Source organism: Mus pahari, chromosome 4 (assembly GCF_900095145.1).
Source record: "Mus pahari chromosome 4, PAHARI_EIJ_v1.1, whole genome shotgun sequence".
NCBI lineage: Eukaryota > Metazoa > Chordata > Mammalia > Rodentia > Muridae > Mus > Mus pahari.
Window position 1 is genome coordinate 48961504 of NC_034593.1, and position 23235 is coordinate 48984738.

Consider the following 23235-nt stretch of genomic DNA (forward strand, 5'->3'; position numbering starts at 1 on the left):
CTCCAGATACATCCATTTGCCCAAGAATTTCATAAATTCATTGTTTTTAATAACTGAGTAGTACTCCACTGTGTAAATATACCACAGTTTCTGTATCCATTCCTCTATTGAGGGACATCTGGGTTCTTTCCAGCTTCTGGCTATTATAAATAGGGCAGCTATGAACATAGTGGAGCGTGTGTCCTTATTACCAGTTGGAAGATCTTCAGGGTAAATGCCCAGAAGAGGTATTGCTGGGTCCTCCGGTAGTACTATGTCCAATTTTCTGAAGAACTGCCAGACTGATTTCCAGAGTGGTTGTACAAGCTTGCAATCCCACCAGCAATGGAGGAGTGTCTCCTATATTTCTTTAAGGGAGTTTTTTAATGTCCTTCTTAAAGTCCTGTATGAAATGTGATTTTAAATCAGAGTCTTACTTTTCTGGTGTGTTAGGTACCAAGGGCTTGTAGTGATGGGAGAACTGGGTTTTGATGATGCCAAGTAGCTTGGTTTCTATTGTTTATGTTCTTAGCCCTTGCCTCTGGCCATCTGGATATCTCTGGTGTTAGCTGGTCTTGCTGTCTCTGACTGTGGCTTGTCCCTTCTGCAAGCCTGTGTGTCCTCCTGTGAGACTAGTTCTCTGAAGGATGAATCTGGGTAAGGAGAGCTGTGGCACAGGGTCAGATCCAAGGTGTAGATGGAAACCTGAAGGATCCTGTCCATGGCTGTTCCTTGGTTCCTGTAACCTGTTGACTCTGGGCTGGTCCCTCTTAGGCCAGGAATTTTAGCAGAAGTGGTGGTGTTATCTGTGTTAATAGGTATGACAGCACTCCTGAAACACCAGCTCTCTCCAAGCAGTATTTGGGTATGGAGCACTGTGGCACAGGGTCAGCTCTGGGTGCAGACAGAAACTGGAAGTATCCTGACCCAGGGTGCTCCTTGGTTCCTATGTCCAGAGGTCTCCGGTGGGTCCCTCAGAGCAGAAATGGTAGACTTACCTGTGCTCACTGGTGTGCCTGAACTCCTGGGAGACCAGTTCTCTCCTGGTATTATTTGGGTATGGAGCACTGTGGGACAGGATCAGCTCTGAGAAAGATATTTTCTCATTGTTAAATTTAATACAACCTTATAAAAAAATTGGTTAAACTGGCCATAAGAAGCAAATGATTTCGTAATCACTACATAGCTAAAGGAACTGACTTTTTGCCAAGTATCTTAAATATCCCCATGAGCATTCTCTTTTTTAGTTTGTTTGTTTTTTGGGTTTTTTGTTTGTTTGTTTGTTTGTTTCGAGACAGGGTTTCTCTGTATAGCCCTGGCTGTCCTGGAATTCACTTTGTAGACCAGGTTCGAACTCAGGAATCCGAATGAAAACCCTCTCCGTCTTTACATTAAACTATTTTCCTTTTATGATAATCATTTTCTTCTCTTTATAGCTTCACAACCTACATCATATAGTTTCATGTATGAATAACTTAGTTTTACTAATTACTTCTGACATCTTTTAAATCTTGAACTATGACTCCATTTCCCCACACCCATCGTTTTTTGAGAACACTTAGGCATTTTGACCACAGAAATTCTGATGATTAAACTCCCATGGTATAATCCAACATTTTTTTTTTTAATGTAGGCATTTATATATATTATATCAGTGTTGGTTTGAGATAGGTTTTGCCCATTTGTCAACTTGTTTCTCCATCTTTGTGAAGTTGAAAGGCTTGTTTAGATCTATTAATTCTTTTGAGAATATCAAATACTATCCCAATGTCCTATCACTGAATCATTTACAAGATGATATAGTTTATGAAGAACAAGATAACCCTACCTGATGCAATCTCTCGTTACAAAGGATGGAGACAGAGTAAGTTCCTCTTGGCCAGTTTTCAGATTAAAGTCTTGGTTGTACTCTCTACACATCTATATCTGAGCCTTTGGACTAAGATTTCTCAAATCAGTGTTTTCTGAATACTGTTAATTTTTCAGGGAGAGAGATGGAAAGACTATTTCCTCATTTCTTAAATGCTAACTGCTTGTAGTTGTTTCAGACAAAGCCACTTTACCTTTTATTCTTTTCCTGGAGGAAAAAAATGATGTTAAAAAATATAATGGCAATCAGATTCTCCTTCACTTGTCAATTACTCTATATTTTATGCACATCAAAAGCATTTTTCTTTTAATTTCATAAATTATCTAAAAATATATATCAATACTGTTTATCTTGGGTTTGTTTATCTTGGGACATCACTATGTCCTTTGATGATATATTTTCCAATCTCTTCATTAAAATATTCCAAGACAATTTGAATTTTTTATTCTAATTTTGTTTTCCTCATTGTAAATTATATATTTTTAGTAATTTAGATATTCTAAATGTGTCCTGTTCATTTTCATCTTTTCTTGTCTTTTTGACACTTTGGTCTTTGTATTACTCCTTCCTTTATTTGCATTTAAAGCCTTATTATGATTTTATTGTTTCTTGTAAGTCCATGTCAAAAATATTTTTCTTTTTATTTATAATTACTTTCTAATTTTGTTCTCTATAACTATAATTGCTTAATTCTGATTTAATTAGCTCCTTCATCTCCTTCAACCTTTTATAAATTCTTCTAGCTCATTTAAACATGATTCTCATATGGTATTTTTTCTTCCTAGTATCATCATTTTTACTATAATGCATAAAATTAATATCCTTTATCTTTATGTAATTTGTGCTTTCTAAATTTCAGGTCATTGTTTTTTTGTTTGTTTGTTTGTTTTGTTTTTACATAATGTTTGACCTCTATCTTCATCTTTTAAGATGTTGCCTTGAATTTTTATTCTTACTGCAGTATATGGCTCTTCTGTGTCTTCCAAATGATATCACCATCCTTTGGCACTATAGGAAGTGATGCAATCTTTAGTATTTGGTATCTAGTGAAGGATGTTAGGATACTAGCCTTTAATAGCTCAGGGTACCACTGCCTACAAATCTTTAGCTTAGCTTCTTCTTCTTTCCATGAAGTATGTAATTCCCAAATAGAAGGGAGCCAAATGAGTATAGAATAAAATATTTAAAAGTATGATCAACGAAACAAAACAGTAACAATTTAAAATAAAACAAAACAAAAATAAAATGAAAACAAAATCTGTTCTTTGTTTTTACAAATTTGATAATTTTGTAACGGGCTGTTTTTCTCCAACAGTTTTATTTGGACTTTTCCCTTTTTGACTTTGGCCTTTCTGCTGCTCCTCAGTGTAGATTCTCTCCACATATGTTGCTCCTCAGTGTGCACCCCTATGCTGCCAGAGGACTGTGGTTCATTTCTCATGATGTCTGGATAACTCTAGCCGTTCTGCCGTGACCACAGTAGCCTTGAAGTCAGCTCTTACAGTGCAGTGATATCGTCTTTTAACTTGTATTTTCAAGTTCACCTTCAGGATTTTCCACCGAGGATCTGCAGACTCTTTCTTTCTTAAACGCTCATTTGCTTCCTATGGCCTGCTCCAGACACAGATACACCTCATGTTCTACAGCTGACTGGATGACTTGCAGAGCCCGATATGGGGCCAATAGGATCACTGTCAGCTAGTCCACTTGTTACTTTATAGCTATTACTTTATCTTCTACACGTCTTTTTAATTAATGATATTAATAACATAGTATGTCCCCATTTGCAACACAGTTGAATTCATTATTTCCATTATATCAATTTAAAATGCTAATTAAAAAACATTTTAGCACTAGGGAGATGGCTCAATGGTTAAAAGGGCTTGCCCTGAAAACACAGGGATCAGAGTTCTGGTCCCCTGAACCCACACAATGCTGAGTAGGCATGTCAGCCAGATCTGAGGAAACAGAGACAGAAGGTTGCTCAGAGAATAGTGGATAGGTAGACTAGACAGATGTTGACTCTGAGTCAGACTGAAAGGCCTACCTCAGTGAGTAAGGTGGTAGAGCAATGGAGGATGAACCCCAACAACCAGTTCTCTAGTTTTCCATGTACATGCCCCACACATACAAAAGCTAAATATGCACAGCACACACATGCACATCACACCCAAGGGGAAAGAAAAAGAAATCACATTTTAGCACATAGTTTTTCTATAAAATAAAAATATAAATAGATACCATGTTTTCATACTGTGGCCATAGTGCTGCGGATCCCACATTCCTTTGAAACAAGGCTCATTCCTCTAACAGTTCACTGATGCCCTCCTTTGGAGGAAGTGGTAACTTCATATCATCACAGTTTTAAGAATAGTACTCCTGGGAACACTAAAGGACTTAAGCACTGAATTGTAATAAACAATTATTGATGTCATTCAAATTAGACTTTCAATATTACTGTATTTCTTTCCAAATGTTTTCATTTATGCGAGCTCTTTAAAAATGCCAGCTTTGTATATCCTTTGTATATCTCACAACCGTAGTTCTCCTACCCCTGCCCAGAATTAAGTTCATTTTAGTGGAAACAAAAACCTAAGCCAAAAGGAAGAAAAGCATCTGAACCATTCGGATTCTGTTATGCCTCCAGTCAAATGAAAACAGGGTTGGGGCTGTGGGGGCCCCATTTTGATGACTATGCCACAGAAGCTAGTTTCGTTAGAAAACAGAGAGATGCAGAAACCAGATATTATGAAGTTGTTTTAAGTCCTAAGAGGAGGTAGTCTTCATTACTGGCCTTCCCGTCTTATTTCTAGGCTACCGAAAGTCAGACTACATTCCCTTCTGTCCTAGGAAACTAAAGAGTTTCATCTAAATCCTCATAGCAATTATGTTACCCTGGATACTTCTTTTTAAGTTCTCAAGCAATATAAATAATGCTAAAAGTTAAGAACAGTGGTTTCTCAGGGTAATTTGCACCACAGTACACACACACACACACACACACACACACACACACACACACACTTTAAATATCCCCTCCCCTCCTCTCCTCTCTCTCCCTTCCTCTCAACCTCTCCATGCTTCCTGTTTTTCTCCCTTCCCAACCTTTGGGTGATATCCTGGTTCTGTATTATTTATAAAGTATCCAAAATAAAAATGTGTTCATGGTTTGTGCGTGTGTGTGTGTGTGTGTGTGTGTGTGTGTGTGTGTGCAAGTCTGAGGATAGTCTTCCTGGGTTATTCTCCATTTATTCATTGGAAACATTTTACTTTTTTAAAAAGTAACAGCCACTTTTAAGCTAGCAATTAACAATGATCTGGATATTATTACAATTAAAACCACACGGTAATGTAAGTTTTTATTTTAAAACTGGATCCTCCAAGGTCATGGACTTGTACCTGTTCAGGGTCAGGTGAATGTAATAAGGACTGAATTTTCTAAGTGGCCCTCAGCATAGCATAGGCGATGGGAAGGGACAAGGTTGAGAGGGTTTTCACAGTGAAGTGATATAAAGGATTACAAGTGTCCCCAAGGCGTAGACAAGCAGCTGTCACTGGACCTGTAACAACTCTATAGACTTGATAACAGATAACAGAGGCTGAACACTACGTGAGAGCCCTTATTCACTGAGGGAGAGTTTCTCAACTGAGCCCAGAGCTCACCCACATGCTAGCTAGTTTGATCCTGGAATTCCCTGCCTTTGCCTCCTAGCACACTATATTCACAAGCAGGATGCCACACCCACCTGGTGTTTATACAGGGCCTAGGCATGCACATTCTATTCCTCATGCTGTGTGGACACAATGAGCCATCTCCCTAGCTCTTCTGGTTTCATTTTGTAGTTTCCATTGCCATGACAAGCCAAAAAGATCTAACAATTTTGATCCCTCGTTTTTTTTTTTCATCTTTGCTCTGGAGTTTGAACTTAGATCCATACCTAGTCTAAGTGACTTTTACCCAGTCGTTCCTAAAGAATGTGAACATTTTTAAAGGAATCCACATAGGCTTTGAAGAGCTACAGTCTTGTCCATGGAAGGCAAAATACAAACAGCATCAGTGCTTGCTCTGCAGTCACACAATCAGAGTAATAAAGCCTGTGAATAACAGTGACAGATATGAAAGTGAATCTTGTTTTAGCTTGTATGTAAAGATAAACACAGCTGAAAGTATCTATGATCAGGTGCTGTGGAGAAAAACTGAGCAACTACATGTATAGGAAAAAAACTAAACACAAGACATCCAACTGAATACAATTCAAATATATTTTATTATATGGACAATTTTCTTTACTTAAAAAATAAAATTGGCTTCAGTAACAAAAATCCAAGTTTGCTTCTGTAAGATATACATGCATGATGAAGTCAAAAGTCACAGGATGTATTCATGGTAAGCAATGTTTCAAACAGAAATAATCACTGGCTAAGCAGATGAAGAGTTGACAGTGTAATTTCCCTGGCTTCTTCACAACGATCTCACAGTTTTCTTTCTTAAGATGGAGGGATGTCATACTAAGATGGAGAGCAATTGAGGGACGAGTATGTGAGTGAAAGTGAGGCAGTTGGACATGAGCTTAGTGCTACAGCACTCACCAGGCACACCTCGGATCCTGGGTTTGATCCCCCAAGGGAAAAACAAGTGAGACCAGGAGCCACCATGCACCTCTATCTGTTAGAGCAGAGCACAGTCAAGGAGGAAGCAGAAAACTCACAGGTATGGAGAGCAGCAGATCAACAGCAGGGTAATAAAATTTATGTGAGACAACAGCAATACAAGTTTTAAGATACGTTTCATTCTTGAATGAAAATATTTCTATTAATAGAAATATAAAATCCTACACAACACTGAATAGAATGCCTTAACGTTGCTTATAGAATGCCATGCGGTCACAGGATGAGTATAACTTTGAGGAAATGCAAGGAAAGGAAGAGGACTCTATGAAATGAAGACAGGTCTATTATATAAAAGGTAAAGAACCCTATGCAAAAGGAAAACAATTCTGCATTACAGTAAAGAAAATAAAAACAAAGATACATGATGCATTACTTGTTTACATGTTTACCAGCTGCCCAAATCAAGAGAAAGAGGACTAGGTAAACCTGGAAATTAACAACCAAATTCTGGCAAATATGAACTTCATTCTGTGACAGAAGAATAATTCCTAGATAGGTGGACTGGATAGGTCATTTGCAAGATCGTGGATTAAGGTTATCAACATTTCATTTTCCTTATTAATGACATTTAAAAAACAAAGTCTACAACTTAAAGATTTACCACTTTCTATCATTCTGTTGCAAAGAAATGCTATTTTCATATTAGCAAGGAAGGACCTGATTATTGTATAAAATTTTAAGAACTGTACATTTGTAATTTTGACAAGAGAAAAACTATAGGGTGAAATTATATTCAATCTGAAAAATAAAAAAGAAAACAAATGTCTGATTTCTAACTCGTGGCAGTATTTCAACTCTAGAATACTCACTTGTACACCCACAGTACATCACTGACATTAACACAGGCCACAGACACTCAGTCTTCCAATTTAGTCAAGACTATTTGAGGGGTACTTAAGAGTGCGCCAAGCCATTTCTCTTGCCTTTTATCTACTGATGAAAGGGTGATAAAATAAAATAAAATAAAATAAAATAAAATAAAATAAAAGCCCAGGCATCTGGAAGTGAAAATTCTGGGGAAAGGCTGCACAAGAGAGTAATTTTACACAAATTACAGTAGTTAGAATATTAATGGGAATAACTTTTTAGATTGTCTTTATAGATTCAGTAATGTGAGCTGTAAAAAAATGCCAGATTCATTTAAATTATGATCACAGAAGGGAAAAGATTCCAGAAACTATACAAGGGGTCAGCTTAAGTTCTTAGAAGATAAACTGGGTAAAATGTTCGACAGCTAGGCAGCTGAACAAATATGTATATGTTCAGGAAGAAGTGTAAATCCTCACATATGTGCTTATTGTGTAATTTTTAGTCTGATGCTCTTCTTCCAGCTGATCAAACTTATCCCCCACTTTGATAATTGGCAACAGTCCTTTTACAGACTTCCTACACAACAGTTATTTCTGAAGATACATTTCCTGGCATGGTCAGTTACCTATCTTTAGGAAGTTCAGTGCATCAATACACCCACAAACCTTTTGATCTACAATGCATCTTGTCTATAAGATATACAAGGCTTTGGGGAATAGAAGCCTGTGGGAGTAGCCAGCCAATATCTTATTTGAATTAAGGTCACTCTATAAGATGGAACCCCATACATGAGCCTTATAATTTTTAATATTCTAGTTTTACCAATACTCTGGCTCCTTGATACCTTATATAAAATTTATAGTTTGATTTAAAACACATGACCATTACATAGGATCATTAAATTACTAACTATACTCCCTTTACTTTATCTCCCATCAATATTTCTAATTTCTGTAAACTTTAGAAGAAGGTACATATAAGCAGAGAAAAATACTCTGGATGTTTACAGGATGTAAGAAAAGATTTACATTCATCTTTAATTAATATTTATTGAAATTTTAAAGTAAAATTATCATGTTTCAAAAATATGAATGTATAAATTACCAGCTGTCTTGCTCCTCAGGAGAATGTACTCCAATGAAATCAAAAGAATTAAGGAAGGGAAAAGAACCCACCATCAGGCAGCAGCCCCCTGAAAAATCTGTATTTTAGCTAACATAACATTCACACCACCTCTTAGTAGGTTTTATACAGCTCAATACAGCATTTGCAGTACTGTTTCAAGAACCAGGTTTCAAATTAGTATTTTCAGAAAATATCACTTCTTACCAAATTTCTGTAAATATCAAGTAGAAGAGAAAAAACTTAACAATTAGATATTTTTTCAAATGTTTACATATTAATAGTGATATTAGTAGTAAAGCAATTGAATAATTTTATAAGACAATCTAAGGAAAAAGGTTACTGAAGTTTTGAAAGTGAGTTTGGAGTATCTGGGGTACCCAGTTAGCAATATCTAACATCTCATGGGTTATCTGGCTCAAACTCTGTCCACAAGTTATAGGACAGCAGTGTCATGGAAGCTGTCATGGAAGTAAACAGAACCAAGGAACACTTCAAACTTCTGTGAAGATGATAGAAGGCTCCCAGAGCAGACAGGACTTAGCCTAGTAGCACACCTGCTTCTGACCCTAGCAGAAAGGTAAGTGGCCAGCCAGCCACCTCACTGTACTTCACTGTGTATATGCTCTAAATGATAGGCTTTGTCTACTAGACTGTTAGCTCCTTGAAGGATGCATCTGGTCCTTCCATCATGGTACTCAGGACAGGGGCATCAGTGCATCCATGAGACACATTGTTCGATGGAACACACACATACCAAACAGTGCATATAGAGCAAGCATAATCTGTGGACAAGGTGAGGTGTTCAAGTCTGTAAGGGCATGAATTTCATTAAGACACAGCTTATAGTTAGACACGCACTTGTGATCCCTGTGATATTTTCAACTCCACTTTGTGGGTGAAAGTAATGATAGCAACAGTGACCTTCCCACTTTTCCCAGGACTGTGACAGCTCGCTAATCAATCACTCAAGATACTGCAAAGACTTTTTACCTCTCTCTGCGAACTTTCTAATCCATGCTGCTCCAGTCAAGAGACATGGATAGTTTCATATCCTCCTAAGCTATCACTTTGTTTGGAAATTTTATATGCATTGTGCAGTTTCATTCTCATCTAAATAATGCATCTTATAGTAACTCAGCAATTCCCCAAGGCCATAGAGTAAACAATACAAATAAATAGGACATTGACTATCACCATTTTGCCTCAAAGAGACACTCCCGAAACAGAGAACAATGCCAGAACAAACAGGAAAATGCCCATGTTTCTGGAAGTGGAAGTCACAAGTAACTAAGTCCAAGGGCCACTAAAAGGGCATGAAAGAACCTCTTTTACTTGCAGAGCCACCTGACGCTGATCTCTGAAGGTCATAAACAGTCATGAACTGAAACTATGACATGAAGTAAAGCTTCATTTAGCTCTAGTTTTCAAAGCTCCTGTCCTACAACAGGGGTACAAATTAAAATTCCACCATTCATTACTTAAGCCGCTGTTGAGGAGATAACTGCTTCATCAAGAGCCCGTTCAGTATTTCTCAACATTTTTACTGACTTCCTGGTTACAGCTTCTTACATTAAAAGCATCATATGGATAAGAAAAGTCACCTAAAAAACTCTTGGCTCTCCAAACAGCAGGCAACGTTACAAAACCTATGCTTAATAAATGTTGTCCCAGAGAAAGGATGTACAGTGCTGGTAATAAGACTGGGATTGAAGAGCCACTGCTGCCCATTCTAAGACCTTTCAAAGTCCCTCATTTGGATCTCTGTCATTGATATCGACTTTGCAAAATGGCATTTTAAAATGAGTGAAGAGAAGAAAACACATACAAAGTCTCACGAGAATCTGCAGCTATTGTATCTTTATCTTCTTTAGGCAATATATATCTTAAAATGCACAGGATATGCCATGATTAATAGGTACATTGCATGAAAGTAAAATATGTAGAATATAGAGAGATCATACCTTCTATCAATAGCTCTTGTCCATGACTGCCCAGAAGTGTACGAGATAGGAATGGGGCAAAGTCTACAAAAATTTCACGAAGAAGAGGAGCAACTTTTTCTAAAGCTCTTTCAAGTTTTGCAGTGATGCTGTTGAAATTAAGACATAAAGACTAGTAAATATAATTCAATATAAATGCCAAATAAACTTTAGTTCTAAATTAAAATATTTATAAGTCACAGTAAAGTCCAGTCCTAGCCCACGGAAAACAGGAAGTTTCATATGGAAGGGACACAGTTTTGCACAGAGAGGTGTCTACTCTGCAGACTGAAGCTGAATGAGAACAATTATACTATGAAAAGGGGCCTAAGATACTGCCACAGATCTAAGAATGTCAGGAGAAATGAGTTCTTCTGTCTCTGTGCATCAGCAATGAAAACAGCCTACTGTGTGATCACTAGACCACTTACAAAGAATTTAAACTCCAGTTCTCAAGAAACATTTCCTGTAAGTTGAACAACAAAGGAAGTTACTAGAAGTCAGGTGGTTTGCATTAGAGTAACATTTTTCTTTTCCTAAGCCCATTTAACTTCTCAATCTCTGAAATAGTATTCATATTGCTCAGTATTGTAGCTTAAGTAGTTGCTTTGCAGGTACATGTTATAAGTAAAAGACAATAATGGAAGAGGAAAGTATTTTTCCATTAGGCAGGTTAATATTTTGACTATAGATCTATTTCTCATAGAAGTAAGTGGTGAGAAAGACAGAGCAACTGGCCACAGACTAAGCCACGATATGTCATGCACATCAGCTCTGCTCTTCGGAGGAATGATCATCTGCCCACTGTGGATTAACCAGCTAAGCCACAAAAGCTGAGCAGAAGAGCACCCACCACACAGAGAGCGGTACATAATGTTAGTTTTATAAGTGATGTTGTGCATAAAACCAGTTCATATGTATTCTTGTGAAACCCGGCTCTGATACATTAAACAAAATGAAGTTCAATATAACACTAGATGAATACATTGCTGCACAGATATAGAGTGAGGAGTTAAAAGTAATGTGTCTATTTCAGACAGGCCCTCCAGCAATGAGCTGAGGCAGAGTCACTGCAGAGCCTGCCGACAGACTGTTTAGTCACCGTTTCTGAATGAGCATGTAGTTATGAGAGTGTACATGTAAGCCTCAGGTGACGGTGATACTGATCAGGGACCAGTCTGACACTTCTGAAGAGAAAGTGATGCTAAGGAAGGGTTAAGAAAAAGCGAAAGAGTTAAAAGTACGTCGAGTCTCTGAATTCTCACCGCATCTGTAATTTTGACATTTATCACTGGTAATACAGCCCTTCTTTTGCACCTCCTATTTCACCAAGTCTTTTTCTTCTGAAGAGTCATTTCCTACAGCTTCCCACTAAGGTGATTCCATCTACTATGGAAGTATACGTAGGAATTGCAATTGTAGAAATGAGATAGATCTGGATAATTAATATTTTCTAAAGCCAATATCACAAAAAGCACTAATATTGAGTTGTATTTAAGATGAACAGGAATGAGCACACAGAAATGGGAAAATTCAAGATTCTGGAGATTCTATCTATCTTCAAACCATATTACTAGATTTTCTTATCACACATCACAAAACATTCTAAGTGAAAAACTTTTAGTATCCCTTTCTACACTGAAGAAACTGATAGGATACTATTGATATTGTATTTAGCGATCACCCCGTGTGTCTTCAAAGGAGGGTAAAATATGTGTTTATCCATACGTAACTATTAAAATAAGTAGAACAGACACAGACTTCATCCTTAGAGCCCCCTCATTGTTCAGCAGATGAAGACTGAAATCCCTCCACATAAAAAGGCAGGAGCTGGGCCTGCACTGCTCTTCTAATGTTTCTTTTTCTTCTTGGAGAAAAGCACAGTATGACCATTTCATATTCCATGGTATGCATAAGAAAATCATCTGTTAACATGTAACAAAGAAATGGTAACTTAGGGAAACTATGGCTTTCAGTCCTGTAAATAGTTTCTCTCAAAGACAAAATAAATGAAATTGCTGGGCATAGGACAGAAGATGGCAATTTCTAGGTCAGACTGAGCTATAGCATAGGACTAAAACAAACCAACCAACCAAACAAACAAACAACCAAACACCATCTACCAAACAGAAACACAAAACAAAACAAAACAAAACAAAAAAAAAGCAAAGAATAGCTTTGAGCACAATACAGCATACTTTACTTACTTTAGGGGGAATCATAGTAATTTTTCAGCTTTCTGAAGAGGTTACTTCATTTACAAAAAACATTCATTTGGTGCACAGAATATAAAAGGACAGTGACTAGATAACTGGCCCCACAGTCTTTCATTTGCACTTTAGTACAGTTTTGGCCTGAATACAGAAGTTACCAGTGGATTAGAACCAAAACTGTTTGAGCCTCTGACTTCACGCTCTATACTCTACTCTTTAGTTGACCTATACTAATGATACACACATCATCATGCAATGATAATATAATGATACACCAGGCTAGATCAGTGCCTTCTTTGAACTTAGCTATTTTTATGAATAGTAAGCATAAACCCTTTAAGAAAGTGCACCACTGATTTCAATATAGAAAATAACACTCAAAACTGAAGCGATTTAACAACTATTTTAACAAAATTACTAAAGAGAGGAAAATAAAATCCTAAAATGAGGTATGAGGAAATGATGCTTCAGATGAGAGTTTATAGATGCAATCTAATAACCAAATATTATGGCCTGAATTACAAGTGCCTAATAATGTTTTTTTAACCCCAAATTAGACTCTTACTTGCTTGCTTACTTTTTTGCTTCATCGTTTGTTTTGAGACACAGTCTCACAATGTACCTTGAGGCTGTCCTAGAACTCACTATGTCCTAGAACTCATTATGTTCAAGGCTGGCACTGAATGGAGATTTGCCTGCCTCTATCTCCCAATTTCTGGGATCAAGGGTGTGTGGTACTACACCCAGATGGTATTTTATTTTTATCTATTTAAAATGACTCAGTAAATTCTAAGCATTTTATATAAATAAAACACAATTAGGCCATTAGGCTACAGGAGAAAACAGCATCTAAAAACTGTGACTATATACTTATTAAATGTTTCCAAAACAGATTTGACCTCAAGCTACATCCAAAGTCATGATGACTGTAAGAAGAATGCCAGCAGAATAGGAAGATATTTAAACAGATAAAAAGCATACTTCCAGCCGGGCAGTAGTGGCGCACACCTTTAATCCCAGCACTTGGGAGGCAGAGACAGGGGAATTTCTGAGTTTGAGGCCAGCCTGGTCTACAGAGTGAGTTCCAGGACAGTCAGGGCTACACAGAGAAACCCTGTCTCGAAAAACCAACCAACCAACCAACCAAACAAACAAAAAACAAAAAGCATACTTCCTCCATGCTGTGTCCCTAGAAACTTGCGATTATAACTCATTTTGGACATTATACACATGATCAGTTTTTAAAATAAAATTCACTATTATAATTGCGCTACTTCAGAAAATTATAATGTTGATTTACTCCCAATGTTAAATTCTTTTGTAATATCTTAGTTTCTTAGCAGAATTATACAAAATATAAAAGAGTTATAATTTTGATTTGGAAAGTTCTTAAATGTACTCATTCATTATATCAAAAAGGAATGGGGAGTTATAACCACAGACTGTAAAGCTAAAGTAAGCAACTCTACTATGTAAAGTGCTGTACTCAAGAGATAAAGCAGATAGGAAAGAATTCAATTAGGGAATTCTGTGGTACAAACACTTTACCAATTAATGTTCCTATATAAATTAGGAAATGTAGGCATAGGTAAATAAAATGGTTTATTTCAAAAAACACATAGAAAGGGGGTATTATACTAGAAAGCCATATAAGGTTGTTTAATCAACTACATGTTATGACTAGGAACTGACAAGCACTGGTTTTAAACATATTATCAGGCTTTCATTCAATTACTGCTATGAAATATGAGGAAGCATAATGGAGTTGATGGATAAACAGATCAGAAATTTCAGAGTCAGTAACATACAGTTAAACAGTTTTCAAGCTGTAAGTTTCTAGGGTTGCCACCACTAAGCAAAACATCATGCTGGGGAAAAGTGTGCTTATTTTATTTTTCCATGATCTTAAAAAATAAAAATCTAACATTTCTCCCAATTTCTTCTAATTAAAATAATACATACTTTAAGAGCACAATGTATACATTAAGAAAATAGCATTACACAACATTAAAAACCTGAGGCTGAACAGAATTTTACTGTATAAGGTTTATTACTTTATGATATAAACTAAATTTCAAGTAAATATTTTTCATGTGTTAAGAAACTTGATGCTTTTAGGATGTCTTTAAGTAATTTTGCAAGCTTTTAGAGTGCACTTTTGGAAATTGTTATTTGGATGTTTAATAGATAGAAAGGAAACGCATGAACATGCAAACACAGCTATTCTTTTTAGGTCAACTAGTTGACAAAGTGTCACCAAACTTCCCTACAGGGAGACAAAATTAAAGGCAAGAAAATAAGCCTTTAGTGAGACTCAAGTCCAGTGATATAGAGGGCCAGAATTGTGTTTTAGAACTCTGATATAGAAATAACATCCTAAAAACCTACTTATTCATAGAGGACAATGCCATAGGAGCTGTTTCAGTGACTCCCCTCCCCTGCCTGCAGAGCTGCACAGGGCTGTGAAGTGTCCCAGAAGGGAGGCTCCTTCACTCAATGCCACACTCAAAACTGGTCAGTGAAAAGGTGAAGTGAGGCAGCCACCATGACTGTGGATGTAACTTCCTCAAGGTTACTGCAATTATGGCTCTTCCCTAGCAATGTTCTGAGTCCTCACTTGAAATTGTGTTACCTTTCTTTTTTATTTTATTATTTATATTACACATACACACACATATATATTATTAGATATTTTCTTTATTTACATTTTAAATGTTATCCCCTTTCCTGGTTTCCCCTCCGAAAATCCCCTATTCCCTCCCCCTAACCCTGCTCCCCAACCCACCCACTCCCATTCCTGGCATTCCTCTATACTGGGTCATAGAACCTTCACAGGATCAAGGGCCTCTACTCCCATTGATGACCGACTAGGCCATCCTCTTCTACATATACAGCTAGAGACACAAGTTCCACCATGTGTTTTCTTTGATTGGTGGTTTAGTTCCAAGGAGCTCTGGGGGTACTGGTTAGTTCATATTAATGTTCCTCCTATGGGCCTTCAGACCCCTTCAGCTCCTTAGGTACTTTCTCTAACTCCTTCATTGGGGACCTTGTGCTCCATCCAATGGATGATTGTGAGCATCCACTTCTGTATTTGCCAGGCACCGGTGGTGAGAAACTGGAAGCAATCCCACCAAGATCAGGGACTAGACAAGGCTGCCCACTCGCTCCCTAACTATTCAATATAGTACCCCAAATCCTAGCCAGAGCAATTAGACAACAAAAGGAGACCAAAGGGATACAAATTGGAAAGGAAGAAGTCAAAATATCACTATTTGCAGATGATATGATAGTATATATAAGTGACCCCAAAAATTCTACCAGAGAACTCCTAAACCTGATAAACAACATCAGTGAAGTAGCTGGATATAAAATTAACTCAAACAAATCAGTGGCCTTTTTCCACACAAAGGATAAACGGGCTAAGAAAGAAATTAGGGAAATAACACCCTTCACAATAGTCACAAATAATACAAAATACCTTGGTTTGATTCTAACTAAGGAGGTGAAAGATCTGTATGAGAAGAACTTCAAGTCTATGAAGAAAGAAATCTAAAGATTTCAGAAGATGGAAAGATCTTCCATGCTCATGGATTGGTAGTATTAATACATTAAAAATGGCTATCTTGCAGAAAGCAATCTCCAGATTCAATGTATCCAACTCAATTCTTCACAGAGTTAGAAAGGGCAATTTGCAAATTCATCTGGAATAACAAAAATCCTAGGATAGCAAAACCTATTTTCAACAATAAAGGAACCTCTGGTGGAATCACCATCTCGGCCCTCACACTGTACTACAGAGCAATTGTGATAAAAAACTGCATGGTACTCGTACAGTGACAGACAGGTAGATCAATGGGGCAGAACTGAAGACTCAGAAATGAACCCACACACCTATGGTCACTTGATCTTTGACAAAGGCGCTAAAACCATTCAGTGGAAAGAAGACAGCATCTTCAACAAATGGTGCTGGCCCAACTGGTGGTTAGTATGTAGAAGAATGCAAATTGATCCACTCTTATCTCCTGTACAAAGCTCAAGTCTAAGTGGATCAAAGAACTCCACATAAAACCAGAGACACTGAAACTTATAGAGGAGATAGTGGGGAAGAGCCTCGAAGATATGGGCACAGGGGAAAAATTCCTGAACAGAACAGCAATGGCTTATGCTGTAAGATCAAGACTGTGTTGCATTTCTTTCAGACTAATTCTCAGTTCCCCCGTATTTATAAGTAGTCTTACTTAGAACCTTGCCCAGAAAGCCAGTCATACAACTGCTTTACTTAGTAAGAGTTTAGAGTAGCATTCCGCTCACATGGTTGAAAACATTTTTGGAAAATGAGGAGAAATAAAGCACATCTACTTGTGAGGAAGAAATCCCAGTACACACAAAATAACCCCATGGGAATCCACACAATGGACAGAATCCTCCTCTGACACTAGAGCATGCAAACTTGCCAAGTAGCTACTAACCTTGAATCTAAAAGCAACAACAACACTTCTCATCAGGGAGAGGATGCAGCAACCTGCTTCCCTGGTGAAAGCAGATGAAGAAATACAAGGCACCATGTGAGCTAGTCATAAAATTTCAGCTAAGGTTTGAAATTTCTTAAGTTTAAGTGAGTGCATTATAATATGGGAGACTAAAATTCTCAGACTGGTAAAACATAGGAGGATAGTGAAATTACTTTCAAACTACTTTCTATAAGCCTCACCAATGGGTGAAAAGACTGGACAAAACATATGAGGTGAGGAAAACTTCCTTTGCTTCTTCTGGAAGCTGAGATGTTACAATAACTACAGCAAGAAGGCATACACCATAGTCTAGACCCTTTTCCCATCTCCACCAGAGAACAGGGTTAACAGCTTTATGAAGGCTGTGGCAAAGGCAGCAATCCTGCCAATTTAGGACACAAAAGAAAGCCTATTCATTGGTAGTGCAGGAACAGAAAACTCTATGAAAACATCCTGAGACCTAGTATTTCAAGGTTTCATCACTTATAATTAGTTAGAATCCATGTGAGGCTCTCTATCAGGCGGGCAGGGCAGCCAGCCCACGACTAAGAATGCATCTGAACTAGAATAGCAAGGAGCCAGGACCCCTGAACACTGGACACAAGTACTCAGTAAAAGAATAGCAGTCGATGGCTGCAGAAGGGTAACTGAGTATTGAGCCTCTCTGAAACACAGCACTAAAGCAGCCTATGGAGAGAGGACACCACTGACCATGGGTAACTCCTGCTCAAGTAAAAAGGAAAGAACTGGGAGGCTCAGAGCTGCTGTTCATTAGGATTAACCAAAACAGTAGAAATAGAAAATTCAGCTAAAACTCGGATGGCTCAGCCTCTGACATGAAAAGTTGAGCCTAAGTAGAAAAGGGCACATTACAGGCATCCATGATACCAAGATATCCACAACTTCATCTCAACCAACAATTACAATGCAGCCAAAGCAGCAGGGAAAATGACAATGACAACAGAAATAAACTAATACAATTAAGATCTTAAGTAAATCTGATGCTGGAACTTTCTAGGAATATAAAGCAAGTACTATTAGCATGTATAAGAATTAAAAGACATGGCAAGGCAGCCAGCATGCACAAAGGGGTATTACAAGAGAAGCAAGAATCTCTAAATCTCAAGCAACTGTCAAATGAAGAATACAGTTAAAAAAGATAAAATGCTTTCAATTGGTGAATCAACAGAGTTAAGAAAGCCAGATGATGAATCAGCAACTTTAAAGACTTTCATGCTTCCTGTAGTACTGGTGACAAAAGCCAGCAAATGAAACTAACTCAAGTGTCTACCAATAGGTGAATGTATACAGAAGAGGTGGCATATAGACCATGCCCAGAATATTTACTATTTCATTACTACTTGTCATCTGCAACAAATACGGATAGGCTTGGAACACTATATGCACAGGAGATGAATCATCTATAGAAATACACACACGCAGCATCTAAAAAAAAACTCAATCTTATTAAAATTGTGAGTGGAATATAATTACATAGGGCGGAGGTAGGGAGAAAGTGGGAGGATGGGCGTTTTTGCTTAAGGGATAAAAGCATTACAGGTAGAAAGCAGAAAATCTGTCACACTGGTGATTTTAGTTAATAAAAATAATGCACCACACACATGCGCACGCACACACACACACACACAAACACACACACATTTAATAGCTAAAAGATAGGATTTTCAGCATTTTATTATACAGGAATTCAAGAGTTCTTGGACAGGTATTGTAAGTATTAACTAAACCCCAGAAGGGCAATATACTAAGTATTAAGTGTCCAAAGATATCTGAACCACAGCCTCTAGAACCTATAGATAGATCATGTTTCATGTCAAATTTATCTTTTCAAGTCAAATTAATTGTATGTCCATTGAGGCCGGGAGATCTCCCTGTAGGTGTGCTCTGTCTAAACACATGCACTATAAAAGGTGGCCATTGTGGTTCCAGGAAGCACTGGGAAGGAAGAAAACAGGAAAGAGGAATCAGAACAGGAGCAGTAACAAGCTCAGAATGAGAAGCACCTGACACACCACTACAGCAAGTATAGCAAGTTAAATGCAGGGAAGCAGGAGAGAATGCTCAGTGCCACGGCTGCCCTAAAGGACAACAAGGAAAGCAACAGGTCCACAGGTCCTATATGATGAGATGCTGAATATGTTCACAGCCTTAAATAGTCTGAAAGTAGATCCCAGTCTCCATAAGAAAGTGGTCCAACTAGGAGGCCAGTCTGAGTGCTAGCCTTGCAGTCTGCAGAACTGAGAATGATTCCTGACAAAACCCCTAGATTTACATAAATTAAGAGTGCTGGACGTAATATATACAAGTAAAGACAGTCATGGGCATAGCCAATAACTATATATGTTACTTTTGATTTATTTATCTATTTTTATTTGATTTGACATTCTGGGGATGAAACCCCATAGCACAATGCATGATTTGGTAAGTGCTTATCTCTTGTCATAACCAGGCTCTATCCAACTATTAGAAGGAAGATGCATGATGAATTAGCATCAAGGTTTAAAAGAGCAACCATTATAACAAAGAATACTACTCACAACTGTGCTATTTTAGAACATCGACATAAAAGCCTTCCGTATTAAAGGTGAAGGAAAAAATAAGTCACCAGTGGAGATAAGCTGAGAGAAAGGGAAAGAAAACCCCATGAACCCAACACAAGAACTAGAGGGAAGAAAAATCAAGACAGAAAGATAAAGCCACAAAAGAGATAGTTACCAAGTCATTTCTTACATTAAAGTAAAACCATTCGGATTTGGTGATTAAAATATGCTGACTGTCAAATTGATTTTTATATAGGATCTATTGATACCATATATAAGGAATCCCAGTTTGAATATGAAAATAATAGACATGTTTTAAAAAGGAAGGAAAGGGATTGCCATTAGTGATGACCCTTTATTAAGGAAAAGAAGACCATATAAGGAGCTGAACTGGCTTCAAATGATGAGCTAGTAGAGTTCAAATTATGCTAATATGCTATAACTTGAGAATTATACAAATTAATTAGTTTTTGAAATACAAACAACAAAAACTCACTGATTTCAGCTGAATTATATCCATTCAGTCTTATATCATGAAAGATGTTTTTCAAAACTAATTAATTTCTAACAACCCTCTTTCAAATGTGGGATCACCAACTAGTTAGAAAAAAATAACTTAGATCCCTGTCCTTTGTGAGGCAGCAGCTCCGCCTGCAGCTTGGAGGAAAAAAAGTAAAGAGCTCAACAAAACCAAACCACGTCATGCTTGGTGACAACACAAAATGAAATAATATTTGGCACTAAATAAAATAATGAAGGATACAAGTGAATTAATAATCAGAAAGTCAAGTGAGAAGGCTGACAAAAACTAGTACTTATGGTTGGATCCCAACCATCTGAAATCCTTAAACGAAGTGCAGGCATTGAACCATGACTGTGAATGAAAATAAAAACCTAAGAAAGTGGCTGTGGGCTCTGTCACTCGTCTCCCAAAGACATGTTCTGAAGAGTTATTTGAGAAATTGAATAAAAGTTTTTACTGCTGTTCAGAGGTGTGAAGCCAGGAATTGACTGATGTCCTCTATATAGTATAGTCCTCACTGGGCCATAAAAATAGCTGCAATCTTTACTGAATCAAGGTCAGCTAGTATTGGTACTGTCTCCACTGGTTGTCAAAAAAACAAAAAACAAAAAACAAACAAACAACAACAACAACAACAAAAAACAAACCAGAGAGCCTGATTTACTTTTCTAGAAAGATAACTATCATTTCCTACTTTCATATTACCTTATACCTTTAACCATTTGCTATGGCTCCTTCATATTTTATTAGCACTAAAACTGCCAATGGTGCAATCATATTTTTTTTTACTGGATATTTTATGTATTTACATTTCAAATGTTATCTCATTTCCTGGTTTTCCCTCCATATACCCTCTCTCCCATTCCTTCTATGAGGAGGGTCCCCCTTCCAACAACCCACTCCTACCTCACCACCCTGGCATTCCCCTACACTGGGGAATCGAGGCTTCACAGGACCTAGGCAAGCATCCACCTCTGAATATGTCGGCTCTGGAAGAGCCTCGCATGAGACAGCTATATCAGGCTCCTGTCAGCAAGTACTTCTTGGTATCCGCAATAGTGTCTGGGTTTGGTGTCTGTATATGGGATGGAACCCCAGGTGGGGATGTCTCGGGATGGCCTTTCCTTCAGTCTCTGCTCTACACTTTGTCCCGATATTATCTTTAGACAGGAGCCCTTCAGGGTTAAGAATTTAGAGATAAGTGGGTGGCCCCATCCCTCAACCGGGGGCCTTGACTAACCTCTGGATATGTTCTCTTCAGGTTCTCCCTCCCCTTTGTTGGGCATTTCAGCTACTCTCATGCCTGTTGGGTCCTAGGAGACTCTTGCTTTCCTGGCATCTGGGACTTATTGGTGGCTACACCCAGTTTCCTACCCCACCCCTATTGTTACACGCTTCTGTTCAAATTCTTGACCCTCTATAAATCATCTTATCTCCTCTCATAACTGATCCTGCTCCCCATTTTCCTCCTTCTCCCCATCCTCTCTTGCCCCAAGTCTCTCTCATGCTCTACCTCCCATACGTATTTTGTTCTCCCTTCTAAGAAGGACTGAAGCATCCACATTTTGGTCTTCCTTCTTCTTGAGCTTGATATGGTTTGTGAACTGTAACTTGGGTATTCTGAGCTTTGGAGCTAATATTCACTTACCAGTGAGTGCATACCATGTGTGTTCTTTTGTGACAGGGTTACCTCACTCAGGATGATATTTTCTAGTTTCATCCATTTGCCTATGAATTTCAGTAAGTCACTGTTTTTTAATAGCTGAGTAGTACTCCATTCTGTAATGTACCACATTTTCTGTATCCAATCCTTTGCTGAAGGACATTTGGCTATTATAAATAAGGCTGCTATGAACATACTGGAGATGTGCCCTTTTCATATGTTGGAGCATCTTTTGGGTATATACCAAGGTTTGGGTATATAGCTGGGTCAAAGATCTCAGAAGATGGAAAATTCTCCCATGCTCATGCACTGGTAGGATTAATATAGTAAAAATGGCTACCTTGCCAAAAGCAATCTACAGATTCAATGCAATCCCAATCAAAATTCCCACTCAGTTCTTCATAGAGTTAGAAAGAGCAATTTTCAAATTCATTTGCAAAAACCCAGGGTAGCGAAAACTATTCTCAAAAATAAAAGAACTTCTGGGGGATTCACCATACCTGACTTCAAGCTGTATTAGAGAAATTGTAATATAAACTGCATGATATTGGTACAGTGACAGGCAGATATAAATCAATGGAATAGAACTGAAGTCCCAGAAGTGAAGCCACACACCTATGGTCACTTGAACTTTGACAAAGGAGCTAAAGCCATCCAGTAGAAAAACAGACAGCATTTTAAACAAATGGTGCTGTTTCAACTGGCAGTTAGCATGTAAAAGAATGCAATTCTAAGTGGATCAACGGCCTCCACATAAAACCAGACATAGTGAAACTAAAATAAGAGAAAGTGGGGAAGGGCCTCGAACACATCGGCACAGGGGAAATTTTCCTGAAGAGAACACCAATAGCATATGCTCTAAGATCAACAACAGACAAATGGGATCTCATAAAACTGCAAAGCTTCTATAAGGCAAAGGACACTGTCAATAGGATAAAATGGTAAACAACAGATTGGGTAAAGATCTTTACCAATCCTACATCTGATAGAGGGCTAATATCCAATATAATCAAAGAACTCAAGAAGTTAGACTGCAGGGAACCAAATAACCCTATTAAAAATGGGATACAGAACTAAACAAAGAATACTGAATGGCTGAGAAACACCTAAAGAAAAGTTCAGCATCCTTAGACATCAGGGAAATGCAAATCAAAACAACCCTGAGATTTCACCTCACACCAGTCAGAATGGCTAAGATCAAAACCTCAGGTGACAGCAAGGATGTGGAGAAAGAGGAACAGTCCTCTATTGCTAGTGGGATTTCAAGCTGGTACAACCACTCTGGAAATAAGTTCCTCAGAAAATTGGACACAGTACTACCAATGGT

The 23235-nt window shown here is 37.8% G+C and overlaps 1 protein-coding gene across 8 annotated transcripts in view; it reads right to left on the reverse strand.

The window, feature by feature from the left end:
- Nbea (neurobeachin) overlaps nt 1–23235 on the reverse strand; it is a 554101-nt gene that overhangs the window by 309544 nt on the left and 221322 nt on the right. For all 8 annotated transcript variants that reach the window (XM_029537485.1, XM_029537487.1, XM_021195277.2 and 5 more), the window contains one exon: nt 10417–10544. In XM_029537485.1, coding sequence (XP_029393345.1) covers nt 10417–10544 — 128 coding nt within the window. The remainder of the gene's footprint in view (nt 1–10416; nt 10545–23235) is intronic.